Source organism: Danio aesculapii, chromosome 18, assembly GCF_903798145.1.
Source record: "Danio aesculapii chromosome 18, fDanAes4.1, whole genome shotgun sequence".
Lineage (NCBI taxonomy): Eukaryota > Metazoa > Chordata > Actinopteri > Cypriniformes > Danionidae > Danio > Danio aesculapii.
In genome coordinates, this window is record NC_079452.1 from 16,191,002 (window position 1) to 16,210,090 (window position 19,089).

A 19,089-nucleotide genomic window follows, 5' to 3' on the forward strand; every position below is an offset into this window, starting at 1 on the left:
GGCGGCCCATACCCTGCTGGGTTCCACATAATTTCTTCATGTTTTCACAACACAAATCGAAGTAGATTGGAACAAATAAGTTGTCCAAAAAACAACCCTTAAGAGTGGTATTTTCAACTCATTTTAAATTAGTAATTTGAAAAAGCAGCAAACATCTGTTTTGAGTTTATTGGAAATTAGTTATGAACACTTATGTATAAAAATGTGTTAAACACACATGGGAAATACTTGTATGTAAGCTAATAACGTTGACTTCATCTGGATATGTAATGATCTTACCAGCCAGCAGATGGCATTGGTTAATCAGCTATGAGTCAGAAAGCCAGAAGAGTTGATCTGCCGAGCCTCTCCGATGTGTTCTGTCATGCCAGCATCAGTAGTCACATGCGCATCTGTTCTGCAAACAGTTCAAACAAAAGCCAAATAAACCATAACACAAAAGACATTTCCCCAATGCTGCAGTCTCTGCTGAAAGACAAGCAGTGCCACGCCCTCACTTTATGGAAATGAATGACTCTTTCTATAAAGTGCTTGACTCCACCTTTTGCATTGATGCGCCCCCCCTTTACTCCCTCGTCCCCACCCTGGTTTAAACCCATTGTCATCACTCGCCTAAAAGCAAGCAGCCGTCTCAGGCTCTCCCCTGCTTCTGCGTCAGGCAGTATTTGAAGAGGTGTAGGCAGGGAAAGGAGGCAGTACTTGTGTGGTTGCCTCAGAGCTGAATTTGCTGCAAGATCAGAGCAAGATCTTGAAACGCATTAGAACTTGAAACTTTACTTGGTGCTATTCTTTGGACAAAAAGCGATCCTTCTAAGGTACATCCTCGAGTGTAGAAACGTCCCAGCTGGAGAAAGTGGTTCAGGTTTATAGTCTCTTGAAGTTCTTCGACGTTCTCAAGGTAAGAATTCAGGTATGAAATCTCTTTAAATGAAAATGTATTGATTGAAGCATCGATTAAACCAATAAAATATCTTCAGAATTTAATTAAATGAAAAGATTTTCAGAACTACGTCGATTGCATGCATCGATTAACCAAAAAAAGACTTAAATAATGCCTGTGTGCTGAAAAAAAGAGTTATTGCTGCCTTTATTTTTTTAGTTGAATCAAATCAACTTGTGTAGTAATTTCAACGTGCACCAAATTGACTTAAAATATGTAGTTAAACTTTCTATAACTGAAAAAATCTAGTTTGATTAACTTATCGAGAAGTTAAATAATGTAAAACATTTGTTGTCATGACTTTTTGTCTTGCACCCAAAAAAATGACGTTTGCTGTTTGTTCAAACTACTTAAAATGAGCTGAAACAACACAATTCCTGAGTTTATTTGAGGACAACTTAATTATCTTATGTTCAATCCACTTAAATTTGTCAAAACTAATAAGGTAACTTAACTCCTTCATGTTGTCCCAACACAAATCGACTGTGTGGAACCACCCCCTCTTTAGTGGCACACACACAAGTATTTCTGTCATATTTCTAAAAAATGAAGCTCCCAAAAAGACGAATCGTGTTGCAATTGTGGTGCCACAAGGCATTTTCCATCTCCTGCGCAACATGTGAGACTTATTACATAGTCAAAATCCAACTCTTGCCAAGCCATCTGTGCAATAGTTGAACTTTAAATCCAACACAGCCAGTTTGTTTCAGCTACTAATGAAGACTCTTAAGATGGCACGCGAAAAACAAATCTCCCTGGAATACATTTATGAGATAATATGATGGTTGAGTAGGGAGTGTTTCGAATATGCTGCAAGCCAAATGCTCATTACCTCAAATCCTTGTCAGGATTCAACAAAAAAACCATAGGAATATGTTGAGCTTGATGCATCACTGGTGTATTCAGCTCTTTAACACGCCGTAATCCTTCACACATTTACCTTTCCACTGCAAGCCACTTCTGGAAAACACGGCTCACTCTTTTCAATATACGGAAATAAGTTATGAATGTGTGTTTGTGGATCCAGAGTTTGGGTGTGTGTGTAAGTGTTTCCAAAATGAGCACCAACTTTTTCCAGGGACATGCATGGACAATTCACTCTGCGTTCCCTGTGGGCTGGAAATGTCTCTTAGGGTTCTTTATTTGAAAATAAATAGCCAGACATTCTCATGCACTGTAAAAACTGCTCGGATCCACACGGTCGATTTAAGTTGGGACAACATGAAGGAATTAAGTTAACATATTAGTTGTTATAAATTTAAGTGGATTGCACATAAAAGGATTAAGTTATCCCAAAACAACTCAGGAATTGAGTTGTTTCTGCTCATTTTAAATAAGTAGCTTGAACAAACAACAAACATCAACATTTTGAGCATCAGATCAAAGCTTCACTGCAGTTTTTCTAGACTAAATATAAAAAAAGTCTTAAATCAAAAAGCATTTTCTAGACTAGTAAAAACAATTTGAGTGGATTGAACATAAAATAATTAAGTTGTCCCTCAAAATTAAAAATTGAGTTGTTTCAAGAAGCGGCATGGTGGCTCAGTGGTTAGCACTGTCGCCTCACACCAAAAAGGTTACTGCTTTGAGTCCCGGCTGGATCAGTTGGCATTTCTGTGTGGAGTTTGCATGTTCTCCCTGTGTTGGCGTGGGTTTCCTCCGGGTGCTCCGGTTTCCCACAGTATAAAAGGCATGCTCTATTGGGTGAACTAAATTAGCCAGTGTGTGTGTGTGTCTGTGTGAATGAGTGTGTATGGAAGTACTGAGTTGCAGCTGGAAGGACTTCCACTGTGTAAAACATATGCTCGAATAGTTGACGGTTCATTCCGCTGTGGTGACCCTTAATAAATAGGGGACTAAGCTGAAGGAAAATGAATGAATTTCAACTTATTTTAAATAAGTAGTTTGAACAAGCAGCAAAAGTCCTTTTTTGAGCTTTTTTGCTTGTTTAATGAATAAACTCACTTAATTTCAGACTTATTTCTGAAAACAAAACAGAAATATACTTGTCTAGAAAATGTTTCTTTATGTAAGATTATTTGATGTTATTGAGACCAGCAGCTCAACCTGCGCTCTGTGTGAGTCCTAACACCCCAGTATATTGATGGGGAGTCTATACTGCTCAGTGAGCGTTGTCTTTCGAATGAGGTCCTGACTCTCTGTGGTCGTTAAAAATTCCAAAATGTCCATCCAGAAAGAGTAGGGGTTTAACCCCGGCATCCTTGATCTCTGCCTGGGCTGCGTCAGATAAACAGCACAGTGACAGACATAAAGGAAGCAGATCTCGCATAACATTTGTGAGAAATACTACAGTAAGAACTTTCCCCAATGATTATTTGTGTATTTGTTGTGGAGTTAATTCAAGCCTTTCTGCAATGATGAGTCACACACAATGTCATTACAACGTTCACAGACACACAAAAACAGCGTGCGCATTTAACTTTGCACTGTTTTTACACAGCAAATGTGACAGGATACAGGTTAATCTCCACTGCTGTATGGATATCCGTTATGTTAATGTACAAAATAAACCTGATTTAACGTCCACAAACCGGGATTGAAGCATTTTCTTTTATAATTGTACTGACATGCGGCTGTGGTGATAAAGATGGTAAAATCACTGTAATTCATTACAAACATATGTTTTAGAAACATGGTAAACTTAAACTCATTCTTGATCATATTTGATGATGATTGATGATCACAGAGCGCTCAACAGATCTTTTAATCCCAGTTGCTTTGTTGATATGATTATACGCGTTACTATGGAGACATGTTAATACACGGCTGTCAATCAATTCAATGGGTGGGGAAACCGCACCCCTACATCACGTTGCAGTCGGCCTCAAAATGGGAGGGATTTGGATCCTATTTTAATGTCAGGAAATTAAAAGAGACCTATTGTCTTTATACCACCCCAATATGCTTGTGGACACACTATACTTACACAGTTTTGTCCAAACATCTTACAAAAGATGATTGTGATTAAAGTGAACTGAACATAAATAAAGTTGTCCCACAAAAACTTCAGCACTGTGTTTGTTCAACTCACAACTTGAGTGTGAGAAAATACAGAATCAATCATAAAGTAGTTTTAATGTTCTCTTCTTTCTTCTTTTCAGGCAAAAAAAAACTTCCTAAGGTCGAAAGCTGAGGGTTACATACTATATAGTTTACTTTATAACTCCAAACATCCCTTAGTAACTCCAAACCTTTAAACCTTCAAGGCAGAACATTTGGAAACATTATAAAAAATACCGTAAGCAAGAGAAGACTCTACAGAGTCACCCCAAAGGACACGTAAACAAGCCATAAATTAACTGCCTGCAAAGGAAACTCTGAGTACTCTCACAAGTTGCACGATGTCACGCTGGGGACGTAAGAATGTCAAGAAGGCCCCCGAGGTGATCAGGACAGTGACCGAGGGCCTGAAGTCACTCTACCGAAAAAAGCTCCTGCCTCTGGAGCAATATTACGGCTTTCATGACTTCCACTCACCGAGTCTGGAGGACGCCGACTTTGACAACAAACCCATGGTGCTGGTCGTTGGGCAGTACTCCACGGGAAAGACCACCTTCATCAAGTAAGACATCCTTTCACCACAGGTTTTAAAGAGATAGTTCACCCATAAATTAAAATATTTACCTTCAAGTGGTTGGAAACCAGCAAAACGGTGGCTCAGTCCTAGAAGGTTGCAGGTTGGAGTCCGGGCTGGGCCAGTTAGCATATCTGTGTGGAGTTTGCATGTTCTTCCCGTGTTCGTGTTGGTTTCCTCCGGATGCTCCGGGACATTTGTATCTGATAAGAAAAAAATGTGCATAAACAATGATAGGAATCCATTTACTGAATTAATTCCAAAGTCAGTCATCACTGTGGTTTAGTATTATTACCTCCAGATCTGTCGTGAGCATCTGCATGCTCAAAAAGTGGTCTCGATATTCCAGTTTTGAGCGTAAATCTTTGGATAGATATGCAAAATTGCATCTTTGGATGGAAACATTTATTGACTTTTCATAAGGATAAGGTTACAAGTTTACAAAATGTTATTTATGATTGAAAAAAGAAAGTCAAAAAGCCTTTAAACAAGGGTGAGTAAATTGTAGAACTTTCATTTTGTGTGGTTTATTTATAAACTAATTTCGAGAGGATCACGTGCTTATGATCAACACGGCTGGCTCCTCATTAGCTCCGTAATCTGACCCATTAGATGATTATGGAAGCATTATAAATAACCAGAGTTTTTCACTCAAGTTATCTTCGTCTTGAAGCTTCCCCCCCTTCCACCCCTACTTCCTCCCCGCTTTTCCGATAGGGCGACAGGGTGGCCCAGTGGCTAGCACTGTTGCCTCACAGCAAGAACACCGCTGATCCAACCTCCTATCGGGCTGGTTGGTGTTTCTGTGCAGAGTTTACATGTTCTCCCCGTGTTCGCGTGGGTTTCCCCCGGGTCCCCCGGTTTCCTCCCACCGTCCAAAAACATAAACAATAGCCAATCGACTAAACCAAATTATCACCGAAAACAACCCTAGTTTACACCTCTCACGCGGCGACAAGCAGGGGAGTCCTCGAGACCTACCTGAGCTCGACCTCCGCTCTCGCCCTTCTAACGGGAGGGAGCTCCGGGCTCGAGGATATAACAAGCTCAGGGCTCTCTCCCGGGACAGCATGCCAAATACGCTTTATTGATTATCAGCTAAGTGTGAACTCTTGAATGGATAAACTATCTCTTTAAGTGCTAAAGTAACTTTTGACAAGAGCTCGGTTAATGAGTGGTTAATGAGCTTGGGTTGTTTATTTGCAGTCATGTCAAGAACTAGTATTAATATGAAATACAAATATTACAAGTGGATGACGGGATGTAAAGTAATTAGAGCTTGTTTTTTCTCACATCTCACATAAGAGCCAATAGTTCTTACATTTTTTGGTGTAATTGTCTGTGAATGAATAATTAGTTGCATCTTTCGGAACCCGGCAATTAAATGATGCATTTGAAGGAGTCTTGGAGTTAAGACAGCCTTCATCATGATGCAATGATGCAATCAGGCTGAAACATGAGGCCTTTGAATTGGGCGACATCTAAGGTATTAATACATGGCAGGGTTATACCCAGAGGGCAGGGCAGGGCAGTGACCAACAGTGAGGACCACCAACAATACATAAACACAACTTCTGCCAAGGGAGAAGATAGAGAATGCATGTTAATACCAGGTCCAAATGGTAATGTGTCTACACTGACCACTGAAAGTGCATATTGATATCCAGGAGCATCAATAATATTGATTCGGTGGGAGGCTCCATCTCTGATGATCAGGGCCCTCAGAGGCATCACGTTACAGCACCCCTGTTAAAGTCGGCAGGTTCTAAAAAATGTAGGGCAATGCATGATTTAGTCATTTGGGAACTGATTGCATTGTTGGAAGATGGGTGTTGCTAGCAAAATGGAGGAAGATTTGGAGGCCAGTTTGAACTCAGTTGTAGAGGATTGCAGTCCACCAGAATCACCGATGGCATCTTCTGGTGCAGGATATTTTTTAGATGCCCGATGATGACAAAGAGGAGCCAAATTTAACAGACATAATTGCATCAAATTAAACCACTGTCTCCTGGGAAGACAGGGCAGAAATGAGACACACTGATAGGTCCTAAAGGAGAGATAGTCCTGCCCTAAAAGACAGATAGTCCTGCCCTAAAGGACTGATAGTCCCACCCTAAAGGACTGATAGCTCCACCCCAAAGGAGAGATAGCCTTTACCTAGAGGGGCAGATAGTCCTGCCCTAAAGGACTGATAGCCTTACCCTAAGGGAGAGATAGCCCCGCCTTAAAGGACAGATAGTCCTGCCCCAAAAGGTCTGACATAACCCACCATAAGGGAGAAATAGTCCCACCATAAAGGAGAGATAGTCCTTCTCTAAAGGAGAGATAGTCCCGCCCCGAATGGTCTGACAGCCCCACCCTAAAGGAGAGATAGTTCCGCCCTAAAGGACAGATAGTCCTTCCCTGGAGAAGAGAAAGTCCCGCCTTAAAGAATTGATAGCTCCACCCTAAAAGAGAGATAGTCTCTCCTAATAGACTGATAGTTCCACTCTAAAGGACTGATAGCTCCACCCCAAAGGAGAGATAGCCTTTACCTGAAGGGGCAGATATTCCTGCCCTAAAGGACTGATAGTCCCACATTAGTGAACTAATACCCTTTACCTAAAGGACAGATAGTCCTGCTCTAAAGGACTGATAGAGTCACCCTAAAGGAGAGATAGCCCCGCCCTAAAGGACAGATAGTGCCCCAAATTGTCTGACAGCCCTACCATAAAGGAGAAATAGTCCCTTCCTAAAGGACAGATAGTCCTTCTCTAAAGGAGAGATAGGCCCACCTTAAAGTAGAGATAGTCTTGCCCTAAAGGACAGATAGTCCTTCCCTGGAGGAAAGTCCTGCCCTAAAGGACTGATAGCCTCACCCTAAAGGAGAGATAGCCCCACCCTAAAGCACTGATAGCCTCACCCTAAAGGAGAGACAGCCCCGCCCTAAAAGACTGATAGCCCCACCCTAAAGAAGAGATAGCCCTGCCCTAAAGCACTGATAGCTTCACCCTAAAGAAGAGATAGCCCCGCCCTAAAGGACTGATAACCTCACTCTAAAGGAGAGATAGCCCTGCCCTAAAGGACTGATAGCCTCACCCTAATGAAGAGATAGCCCCGCCCTAAAGGACTGATAGCCTCACCCTAATGAAGAGATAGCCCCGCCCTAAAGGACTGATAGCCTCACCCTAATGAAGAGATAGTTCTGCCCTAAGGGACAGATTGTCCCGCTTTAAAGGACTGATAGCCAAGCCCTAAAGCCATTCCATTTGACCAGAAATGAAGAAAAGTCATTGCGAGGGGGGAGGGAAGGTTATAGTATTTGATTAAAGATTATGATTGATAAAGATAGATGCACAGATACATTGTTTATAACAAAGACTACTATATACATGTAAAAACAAGAGTAAATTTTGATTTCATGCTGACTCTAATATCAAGTGGAAACAGGGCCTTAGTTGCTTATGTATTTGCATTCATATTCTGTATATATAATATCATTGATTTGAGTTGATATTAGACAATTTACTAAATGGAAACGTGCCACTGTGTTTTGTTTATTTTAGCAGACATAAAAAAACCACAAGGTTATTAAAGCCTATCTATCAGCAAGGTAACCATGTTCTGTCAACACAGGTATCTGCTTGAACAGGACGTCCCTGGGAGTCGCATAGGGCCTGAGCCCACCACCGACTGCTTCACCGCTATCATGCACGGAGACGTGGAGGGGCTCATTCCCGGAAATGCCCTCATCGTGGATCCCAACAAGCCCTTCCGCAAACTCAACCCCTTCGGAAACACCTTCCTCAACAGGTGACTGGATTTGTTCAAGCAGAGGTTACACTGAGCCGCTATGTACGTACATGAGAAATGAGGGTTGGTTTTGTGAAAGAATGTGTCTGCTTACACTGGGCACGCAGGGAAGATAACAGAGAAACTGTGTGTTAGTTTTTACTCTACGGAATTTCAAGTGTCCGTGCCAAATTTCTAAGGGAGGAGGGACTTTCCTTATTTGTGGAAAACTTGTGGAAGGGAGAGATATCACAAGAGAGGGCAATGAGCGCTAATGTGCCTGAAGCGGAGCTGATGATTTAGCATAGCCTGAGTTCACCAGAGGTTATAGAGAGGACTTAGTGATCTGTACTCATTTATTAAAGGAAGTATGATGTTTTTAATGGGATAATGGGTCTGAACTTACTATTTCTTAGATATTATGTGACGTAACAATCAAGTAAAAAGTATATTTTGTCCATATTTGACCTAAACTGAATTGAAACAACCTAGCACACCCAGAGTTTTCTTCGGTATCAAATTACTCTGACATTTTCATGTCATGCCTCTCCAATAATCCAATGTTCACAAGTATAAAACATGCATCATTCAAGTCATTACCAATACTAAATGCATTTTAATTTTCAATAATAGATGTGGACATAAAAAGAGCACCCTAATATTTAGCATCTAACTCTCTATAAGAACAATAATGGCAGCGAAACTTGCTGTAGCAACTATTGCTAATTTGAATGATGTGGTAGATAGAGCAACGTCTCATATTGAAATACCAGGCAGTAGCCAAACAGTGGGAGGAAACTAAGCTGAAGTTCAGGTCCAGGTCATCTGAATACCTCAGTCTTCTCATTAACCATGCCAAGAGTTCTCAACATAATTAGCTCGCAGTTGTCCGTCAACACCAAAGGGGGCGCTGTTCTAATCTAGAGAATTTTGAATTGTTTTTATCAGATTGAGTTTTCCATTGGTCTCTTTGGGTGTATTTTTGCAAGCATGTTTTGAGAACTTCTTTTCTCCAACTTCCTGCCCAGGGAAGCAGTCCACTCGTTAAACTCATTTAAAGCAGGAAGAGACTATGTTTTTCTATGCCTCAGATCATTAGTGGCAAGTATTGTTTGATTTTGGCAGCGCAGGTCATTTTCCCTCAGGAAGCACTGTGTGTTTCGAGCACCACTTCCACACAATGGACCAGCCTGGGAGGAGTGACGCTAGAAGTCTGCTTCTTAGATCACACACAACAGCTGTGATAGGAGTAATCGACATTTTTTGCAGCTTTTCTCAGGAAGAATAGGCATTTCAACTTAAGAGACCTTGCATGTTTGTGTTGTGACATTCTAAGGGATCATGTAGCAATGGTTTTGTACATAAGACATAGATGAGACTTTTAGCCACTTGTATTTTAGTTATTGTATTATATTCCCTCAGATTCACAAGCTTGTCTTTTTTTTTATGTACGCCATTTGATGTTAATGATCTATAGATTTAAAAATATATGCAATTATGCAACAGAATGTACTGTATGAGCTTGAGGCTGTACTTACCCATTCAGCCTGGAAGAAAATTTGCAGTACTGAGTTCAATTGACAATCTCTATCTCTGACAGATTCCAGTGCGCTCAGCTGCCCAACCAGGTCCTGGAGAGCATCAGTATTATTGACACCCCAGGAATCCTGTCTGGGGCCAAACAGAGAGTGAGTCGAGGTAAGTCTGGCTGGAAAACAGGGAAAGGGGCTTTGAAAAATGTCAAATAATGGTCATCAATGTCTCAATTTTGGGCTGAGAATCATTATTAGTCCCATGTACAGTTTCCAAACTCACAATATGCTACAAATATCTTTCAAAAATGTTTACCTAGTGGAAAAAACCCATTAAGACCCTCAGAGAAACTGCAGGTATTGGGTACTAATATGAGTTATTGTAAATAAGATGTATGGTATTGATTTGAGGTAAATAAAATAACATATGCTACATTTCTAGGCTCTCCCACCGAGAACATTGTTGGGTAATCCTAGCTTATCAGTGTTGCACGCGTCTGTTTGATGTCTGCTTTTTCTTAAAATTTTGCCTGCCCAAAAGCAGTTGAAATGTCACACTGAATAGGAAAGTGAGCCATTAAGGTGTGACAGGGAGAGGAAAGGGAAGGAATGCAGAGGAATGTTAGGGGGATGTAGGAGGATCTGAGGATTCAACTGTTGTCAAACAGTTTTAGCATACAGTATATTGTTCACAAAATATTTGTGCATCATCACCTTGAACATAGGTCTCAAACTTGTTTTGCTCCAACCCTAACCAAACACACCTGATCCAACTAATCAAGGTGTTCAGGACTACTAGAAACTATTTAGCAGGTTTGAGTTGGAGCTAAACTCTACTGAGCTGTGGCTCTCCGGGAACCGAGTTTGACACCCCTGTTCTAGGGCATCCCATTGTACCTTGTAGTGCCCCTTGTACCTACTATATGTCTTCAGCTGATCCCACTCTGAGACAAACTCCACAGCAATCTCCCCTTATAGTCAAAGTGGCACTGTGTCACAAAAGTCTGGACTCTGGGAGGAGGCTGTATGCAAAATTGCCCTCTATACCCTCAAATAGTGCTATATTTGAGGCAGCAGCCATTTCTGGTAGTGTTTGAACACATAGTGGACATTATGAAGTGCACCTAATTAATCCCACAATGCACAGCAGGTCAACAACCAATGTATACTCAACAATACCCAAAATGCACTGTGAAAATTTGCACATCAAATGAATTAAATGTCTGACCACATGGCATTTAAAGCGCAATCCTATCGGTGTAAGTCTCGAAGCTTGAAGAAGTTGACAATCTAATTCGTCTGAGGCATTTATCAAGCAGCCAAACACAAACAAAGCAGCATTCCTTCCAGTGCACTGAGTGCGTTTTTGGTCTTCCCAAGAGCAAGAAGGGTCCCTTCTTGCTCTTGGGATTATTTCAAAGACCACAGTAAGGTTTTTTGAAGCCAGGTTGGAAGTGTAGTGTGTAGGAAAGAGATTGAGAAAGTTTGTTTCCCTTGCCATAGAAAAAATAGCAATAATATACAAACCAGGGATGGGCAACACTTTTCCTGGACAAGGGATGGGCAAATGGGGTTGTGCTGAGACATGCAGAGTTCAGGTCAATCCCTTATTAACTACACATGAAAAATATAACCTGTTTTCAAGGTTTTATGAAAATTACATGCAGTTCTTTTTGATTAGAGATTAAGCCAAGCTCTGAAGTATAGTGGCCCTTCAGGTCCACAGTTGTCCACCCCAGTACCAAGAGTAACAGGGTTTAGTTCCAACCCCAATCAAACATACCTGAGCCAGTGAATCAAAGCTTAATGTTCAAGATTACTTAAAATTAACAGGCAGGTGAGTTGGAGGTAGTCCTCCAGGTAACTGTAGCACTAGTGTAATAAGGTCGGCTACCCCTGGTACAAAACATTCATGACAGACCTACTGCACCCTGAGCTTCAATGTTATGCAAAAGTGGCCAACCCTGTTCCTGGAGATCTACCTTCCTGCAGATTTCAGTTGCAACCCATATCAAACACACCTGCCTGTATATATCAAGTTCTGTTCAGGTCCAAATTAATTGGCTCAGGTGTGTGTGTCATGGTAGGAGCTGAAATCTGCAGGAAGGTAGATCTCAGGAACAGGGTTGAGCACCCCTGATCCTAGAGTATCCTAGAACTATACTCTAGTATCCACAACCCATTGTGAGTTTAAACTGAAAAGAGACCCATCAACCAGAGAAGATGATATTATAATATTATCTCATAATTTACATTTATTTGTATTAATAAACTCACAAATATTGTAAATGTATACCTGTAGCCAGTAAAATAGGATATTGTTCTGTTTTTGTTTTGTTTTGTTTCATTGTCAGTGTCTCGTGGGATCATAGTTCATTCCCTTACAGTCTTTTACTTTTTTCCCAGATTTTCTAAATCTTTCCTCCTTCAAATCAGTTCAGAGCTGGTGGATTGCATCACCACAAACCCTTTAGAGAAGAGCATTTTGAGAGAAAATTAGTGTGGTCACTGTTGCACGCTAGAGTTGTTAGTCATTTTTTAGTTGATTTACTTCTTCCATTTTTTTTATATTGTAGGATATGATTTCCCAGCAGTTCTCCGCTGGTTTGCTGAGCGTGTGGACCGAATCATCCTTCTCTTTGATGCCCACAAGTTAGAGATCTCAGATGAATTCTCAGAGGCTATCGGAGCTCTCAAAGGCAATGAAGACAAACTCCGTGTTGTGCTGAACAAGGCTGATATGGTCGATACCCAGCAGCTCATGCGGGTGTACGGAGCTTTAATGTGGTCCCTGGGGAAAGTGTTTGGTACTCCTGAGGTTCTGAGAGTGTACATCGGTTCTTTCTGGTCTGAACCTCTCATGGTGACCGACAACCGCAAGCTGTTCGAATTGGAGGAGGAAGATCTGTTTGCTGACATCCAGAATCTGCCACGTAACGCAGCACTACGCAAACTTAATGACTTGGTCAAGAGGGCCCGTCTTGTGAGGGTATGCTAATATATGAACAATGAATACTTTTTGGATCTGTGACGTCAGAAGTTAAAATTGACCTAATGCAAACACTTACAGGCATAGTCATTAATTACTCACCCATGTCATTACAAACCTCCATGACTTTTCTTAGGAGCACCAATGATATTTTAATGTTTAAGGTGTCTATATAATGAAAGTCAATAGGATCTAGTTCTCTTTTACTTTTGAAATCTGGAATGACATGAGTAGTACATATATTGTAGCATTTGTTCTGAATGCTTTGCAAGCTGAATGACAACTTGCCCATGGGAGGCATCACTAATCTGTGTTTTAATCACAGGTACATGCCCATATTATCAGTTACTTGAAACAAGAGATGCCATCGGTCTTCAGAAAAGACAATAAAAAGAAGAACCTGATCTACCAGCTCCCAGTCATCTTCTCCAAGATCCAACTACAACATCACATCTCTCCTGGAGACTTCCCTGATTGTGCCAAGATGCAGGTTTGTGCAACCACCTGATTCCTTTTCACGAGGTTAAAACACTACTTTACTTATTTGACAAAGTATTGCTTGACTTTCCTTAGGAGCAACTAATGGCACATGACTTCACCAAGTTTAAAGCCCTGAAGCCCAACCTGATGAATATGCTGGATGAGCTGTTGTCTAGTGACATTGCCAAACTGATGCCCCTTCTTAGGCAGGAAGAAATAGAGGCTGGGGTCCAACCCGGTGTCCAAGGTGGAGCTTTCTTGGGAACCCGTGCCGGACCATTTGTGGAAGGTGACCCCTTTGGAGAGGTTGCAGATGAAAATGGCGAAGTAGGTGAAGAAGATGAGGAATGGGTGGTGACGAAAGACAAGCCCAAGTATGATGAGATCTTCTACAACCTTGCACCGAATGAAGGCAAACTAAGTGGCACCAAAGCCAAGGATTGGATGGTTAGCACACGGCTCCCCAACTCTGTTTTGGGTCGTATCTGGAAGCTCTCGGATGTGGATCGTGACGGCATGCTGGATGATGAGGAGTTTGCCTTGGCCAGCCATCTGATTGAAGTGAAACTGGATGGTCACGGGCTGCCCCCTGAGCTGCCTGCCCGTCTCGTGCCACCATCCAAGCGCCGGCAAAAAGGCTCTGATGCTTAGACAATCGCACCAACAAGGACTTGTCCAGTCTTCCCGCATGCTGTCCAGCTCTAAATCAGCTGCTGTGCATCCCAATTCACTGTATTTAGATGCCATATTTGTCTTTTTATAACACATAATTAATGTCTTTCTTTGTATTCTTGGTTCAGTTGCAACAATTCAAAGATTCCCAGCTGGAAGCCAAAGAGCGCTGCAATAAACCAAAGAATGGTCTCAGTCATTTGGAAGGAATGTTGCATCTGTCACCATTTTTATTCTTGACGGTAAAGTCATACAGCATCACGTCCAGCAATGATACGCAAAACACTCATTCCATACTTCTGATGGCTCTAGAACTATGGGATAGCAAGCAAAGTTTTGAAGATAACACATTTAGCGTAGAAATATGTAGACTTGGCTTCACACACTTTTTCTTATGGCTTTTACTGGTGTCGACAACTAAATCAGAATGTGAAACCAAAGCAAGCACTCAAAACTCTGAAACTTCTACGACAGCAGTCATGAGAAGGCAAGTGAAAATCTTTCTGAGACTTTGTTTTTCGAAAGTGGAAATCAGTTTACTAGCACGATGCTGCCTTTGTCTTTAAAACTTACAAGGAAATTTGCTTTATATGTGATCAGTTTTATTATTATTTTTCTTTGTTGTATTGAATGAGCTCTATGCATACTATGAACGAATGTCGCAAATATATATTGATTCAATATTTTACAAGCAAAAATGTGGAAAATTTCTTCTTTTGACTACTGTAAACAGTTCCACTGACTGCTTCAGTTAACCAATGTTTTCACAGTAAATGTATTGAGCTAAATAAAAATCTTTTGACTTGTATGTATGGTTTGAAATGTTTTTTTTCCTTTCAAAAAAAAAATGGTTAAAAAAAAAAGCTTAAATTTTGAAGAAAGCAAGAACTGTCCCAAACATAGCTGACAGTATTATGCAAATAATGTACCTTTTTTTCTCAAAAATGTACAAATCAAGGTTAGTCTATATTTTAAAATGTTCCAGGATTTTGTATAGGGGCAAAAAAATCCCTTAATTGTCGAAACTTTTAGAAGTTTCAAAGCCTATTCAAAAGCCTTCAAAGCTTGTTGTTTCTGTGAAAAGAGCCTTACATAAATCTTGAGTTGTTGGGAATAGAGGCACACTAGAAGGCTGGAAAGACTTGTGAACACATATGCTGTACAGTTGCTCAGTGACAGGCCAGATAAACAGTGAGTCACAGAACTGCCTGCCAAAACCCCATACCACCATTTTCCATCTTCTAGCAGCACAAGCGCCCGTTCCTCTCTTCGCTTGTATTTTCCAGCTATGCATCATTCCAGAGGCTCCGTTATGACTTTTCTCACATGCCTATGTTTACCCTCATACAATCCCACAACCGGTGAGAGTGTTGTGTGTGTATAATAACCGTTCAGGTTTATGAAGAAAGAGAGGAAGGGTATCTCCCAGTTTCTTTCCTCAATTTCACCACAGAAAGCAACACAAATGAGAAACAGAGGCAATCCACCCATCGCTCCAATGCTAGCTGGTTTACAGTGTGACTCAGTGGTGAAGAATGTGGTGGGATGGGCTTGAAGGAGTTATTAATATCTCTTTTCCTCGGGTCTGCTAAGTTTCCTTAAGTTCAGGCCTTTAACGCTTTCTCTTTATGGAAGATGTTAACATCCCCCTATTTGGACTTTCTTTAGGGCTTGTTTCAACCCTTAAAGGGATAGTTCAGTCCCGAAAATGTTTCTTCTTTCAAGATGTATATTCTTTTTTTTCTTCAGCATCTACACAACCTGACTAAAGTCTTGTCGGAACAAGATGATCATGCCTTGATTTTTTATTATTTAATTAGGACAGTAAGGTCTGACTTTGCTTAGACTAAAGTCTTGTCACTTAACAGAAATAATGTACAGTATAGAATATAAAGTCAAGATACTTTGGATTCATCTTCAATGCCTCCTCCATCTTACCCCAGACATGCTCAATAATGTTCATTTCTGGTGACTGGGCTGGCCAATCCTGGGGCACCTTGACCGTCTTTGCTTTCCCTGACCTTCTTTGCTTTCAGGAACTTTGATGTGGAGGCTGAAGTATGAGAAGGAGCGCTATCCTGCTGAAGAATTTGCCCTCTCCTGTAGTTTGTAATGTAATTGGCAAATGTCTTGATACCTTAGACCAGGGATGGGCAAACTCGATCCTGGAGGGCCGGTGTCCCTGCATAGTTTTGCACCAACCCTAATCAAACACACCTGCTTGTAGCTTTCTAGTGATCTTGAAGACACTAATTAGGGTGTTCAGGTGTGTTTGATTAGTGTTGGAGCAAAACTCTGCAGGGACACCGGCCCTCGAGGATCGAGTTTGCCCATGCCTGCCTTAGACTATGGATGTTGCCATCCACTCTGCAGATCTCTCGCAAGCCCCAATACTGAATGTAACCCCAAACCATGATTTGTCCCTCACTAAACTTGACTGATTTTTGTGATAATTTTGGTAAAGAGTAAATGCCACCTACTGTAAATCTCATGGGTAAATTAATTACAAATTACTATTTTTGAGTGAACTATCTCTTTAACCCTGCAAGTTTGTATGCATGTGCGCTGACAGAGTGACAAAGCATGTGTGAACGTTCAAGCATTTGAGATCCACCTCTCAAATTGAGCAAGTAAACATAAATCATTATAATCATCTGCAGTTTCAGCTGATGCTCTTTGCAAATTCCCTAAACAAAACCATCTGGTAACAGTGTGCGGAACAAATCTATACTGTGAGTGTGTGTATATATACTATAAAATATTATTTATATATATATATATATAAAACCACAAATCAAATACTGCAGAAGAACTATTGGAACCTTTATGGACCCAAGATTCTCACAAAATTAATCAAATTTGGTGAAGGAAAAATCATGGTTTGGGGTTACATTCAGTATGGGGGCGTGTGAGAGATCTGCAGAGTGGATGGCAACATCAACCGCCTGGAATCAATACATTTGTGCTGCCCATTACATTATAAACCATAGGAGAGGGCAAATTCTTCAGCAGGATAGTGCTCCTTCCCAAACTTCAGCCTCCACATCAAAGTTCCTTTAAGCAAAGAAGGTCAGGGTGCTCCAGGATTGACCAGCCCAGTCACCAAACATGAACATTATTGAGCATGTCTGGGGTAAGATGAAGGATCTAGAGGACTTTGCCTTTCATATTAGCCACTTTTGATGCCAAATGATCAACTAGAAGACAAGTTATTATTTGTTGTTCCTAGAACTTGGATAGGCAACAGGACTTTTGTCAGGTAGTGTGTGTGTATATATGTGTCTGCTTATTTGTGTATCGCTAGACGGTTGCTAGGTTGTTCTAAGTGCATTGCTAAGGTGCTCTAGGTGGTCGCTAAGGTGTTGCTAGGTGGTTGCTAGGGTGTTCTAACTGGTTGCTAAGGCATTGTTAGGCGGTTGCTAAGGTGTTCTGAGTCATTGCTAGGCAGTTGCTATGGTGTTCTGAGTTGTTGCTAGGCAGTTGCTACGGTGTTCTGAGTCGTTGCTAGGCTGTTGCTAAGGCGTTGTTAGGGTGTTTTGAGTGATTGCTAAGGTGTTGCTAGGGTGTGTTAGGTGGTTGTTAACGTGTTGCTAGTCGACTGCTAGGGTGTTCTAAGTGGTTGCTAAGGTGTTGCTCGGCAGTTGCTAAGATGTTCTGATTGGCTTCTAGGTGGTTGCTAAGGTGTTGCTAGGCGGTTGCTAAGGTGTTCTAGGTCATTGCTAAGGTGTTGCTAGGTGGTTGCTAGGGTGTTTTGAACATTCGCTAGGCCATGACTAGGGTCTTCTGAGTGGTTTATAAGGTGTTGTGAGGCAGTTACTTAGGTGTTCTGAGTGGTTGCTAGGGAGATTTCTCAAGCCACCATAAATATGATGCATTGAATAATATGATATATTATTTATATTTTATTTAATTATAATATGTATATGTATATATATATATATATATATATATATATATATATATATATATATATATATATATATATATATATTTATTTTTTATTTTTATTTTTTTTACTACTACTACTACTATCTGTGTACTGTTTATTATATATGTATATTACTTTTTATGTAAACTCAAATGCTTTGGCAATACATTTGTAACATTTGTCATGCCAATAAAGCAACTTTTGAATTGAGAGAGAGAGAGAGAGAGAGAGAGAGAGAGAGAGAGAGAGAGAGAGAGAGCGAGAGAGATTATCAGAAAGCATAACTTATTTTCAGTTTAATTGAGAAAGTAAATGTTCAGTCGTGTCAGAATAATAACATTCACGTGACGTGGGACAAAACTATTTTATCCTGTCAGGATTTTATACAGTTTATGGATACAACATGTAATTTTCTGTATGGCTCTTACCGACCGTCTAGATGTTCACAATAGTCTGTCTGTGCGAGCTGTGAGACGTTTCGTACTTCTAAGAGAGGAAAAAAAACTGTTACGTAAAGTTATCAAAACACGTGGCAGTCTCTTGACTACATAGCAACCACACGGACAAAAAAACACGCAGAAATCTGTACATGTTGTGGACGCCGCCTCCACGCCGGGATTCCCTCTCAGACCAGCACACGGGGGTCTGCATGTACGTCACCAGGTTTACATAGGGAATTCCTCACAAAGATGTCCCACAAAAACATTGCCTGCCCGGGCCCGCGGGATTTGGCAATCTGAGAGCGTCCTCTGCTGGACACTGCACTGCATTACTGTGATACATAAAATAAGTAGAAAATGGAGTAAACTTTGCTCTAGATTAAAAAAATTGGAGAATATGCACTTATTGGCACATAGCTAGTCGAAGCTTATCATAATAAACACCGTCCATAATAACACATTTAACGGTTAGGTGAGGAAATACAAGCATAAGGCCACAAAAAATAGTGTTGACACAATTTAAATGTGGCGACACGGTGGCTCAGTGGTTAGCACTGTCGCCTCACAACAAGAAGGTCGCTGGTTCGAGTTCCAGCTGGGTCATTTTTGTTTGGAGTTTGCATGTTCTCCCCGCGTTGGCGTGGGTTTCTTCCGGGTGCTCCGGTTTCCCCCACAGTCCAAAGATGTGCTATAGATGAATTGAATAAACTAAATTGGCTGTAGCGTATGAGAGTGAATGGGT

The 19,089-nt window shown here is 41.0% G+C and overlaps 1 protein-coding gene across 2 annotated transcripts; it reads left to right on the top strand.

Moving 5' to 3' along the window:
• Window positions 1-603: 603 nt before the first annotated feature.
• On the top strand, window positions 604-14,787 carry ehd2b (EH-domain containing 2b). Of its 2 annotated transcripts, none has more exons than XM_056477984.1 (7): window positions 604-910; window positions 4,063-4,523; window positions 8,151-8,327; window positions 9,907-10,004; window positions 12,415-12,827; window positions 13,153-13,317; window positions 13,401-14,787. In XM_056477984.1, exons 2-7 carry the CDS (start codon window positions 4,303-4,305, stop codon window positions 13,956-13,958), a joined length of 1,632 nt encoding a protein of 543 aa, XP_056333959.1. In that variant the 5' UTR covers window positions 604-910; window positions 4,063-4,302; the 3' UTR covers window positions 13,959-14,787. The 2 variants fall into 2 exon arrangements, with proteins under 2 accessions (XP_056333959.1, XP_056333958.1); XM_056477983.1 differs by having other exon boundaries at window positions 604-898.
• The last annotated feature ends 4,302 nt before the right edge of the window (window positions 14,788-19,089 follow it).

Excerpts from the sequence above, each read along its gene's own strand:
- ehd2b (XM_056477984.1), top strand. The coding sequence starts at position 4,303 with ATGTCACGCTGGGGACGTAAGAATGTCAAGAAGGCCCCCGAGGTGATC. Across the intron at positions 8,328-9,906 it reads GGAAACACCTTCCTCAACAG|ATTCCAGTGCGCTCAGCTGC; the intron begins GTGACTGGATTT and ends TATCTCTGACAG. Across the intron at positions 10,005-12,414 it reads CAAACAGAGAGTGAGTCGAG|GATATGATTTCCCAGCAGTT; the intron begins GTAAGTCTGGCT and ends TTTATATTGTAG.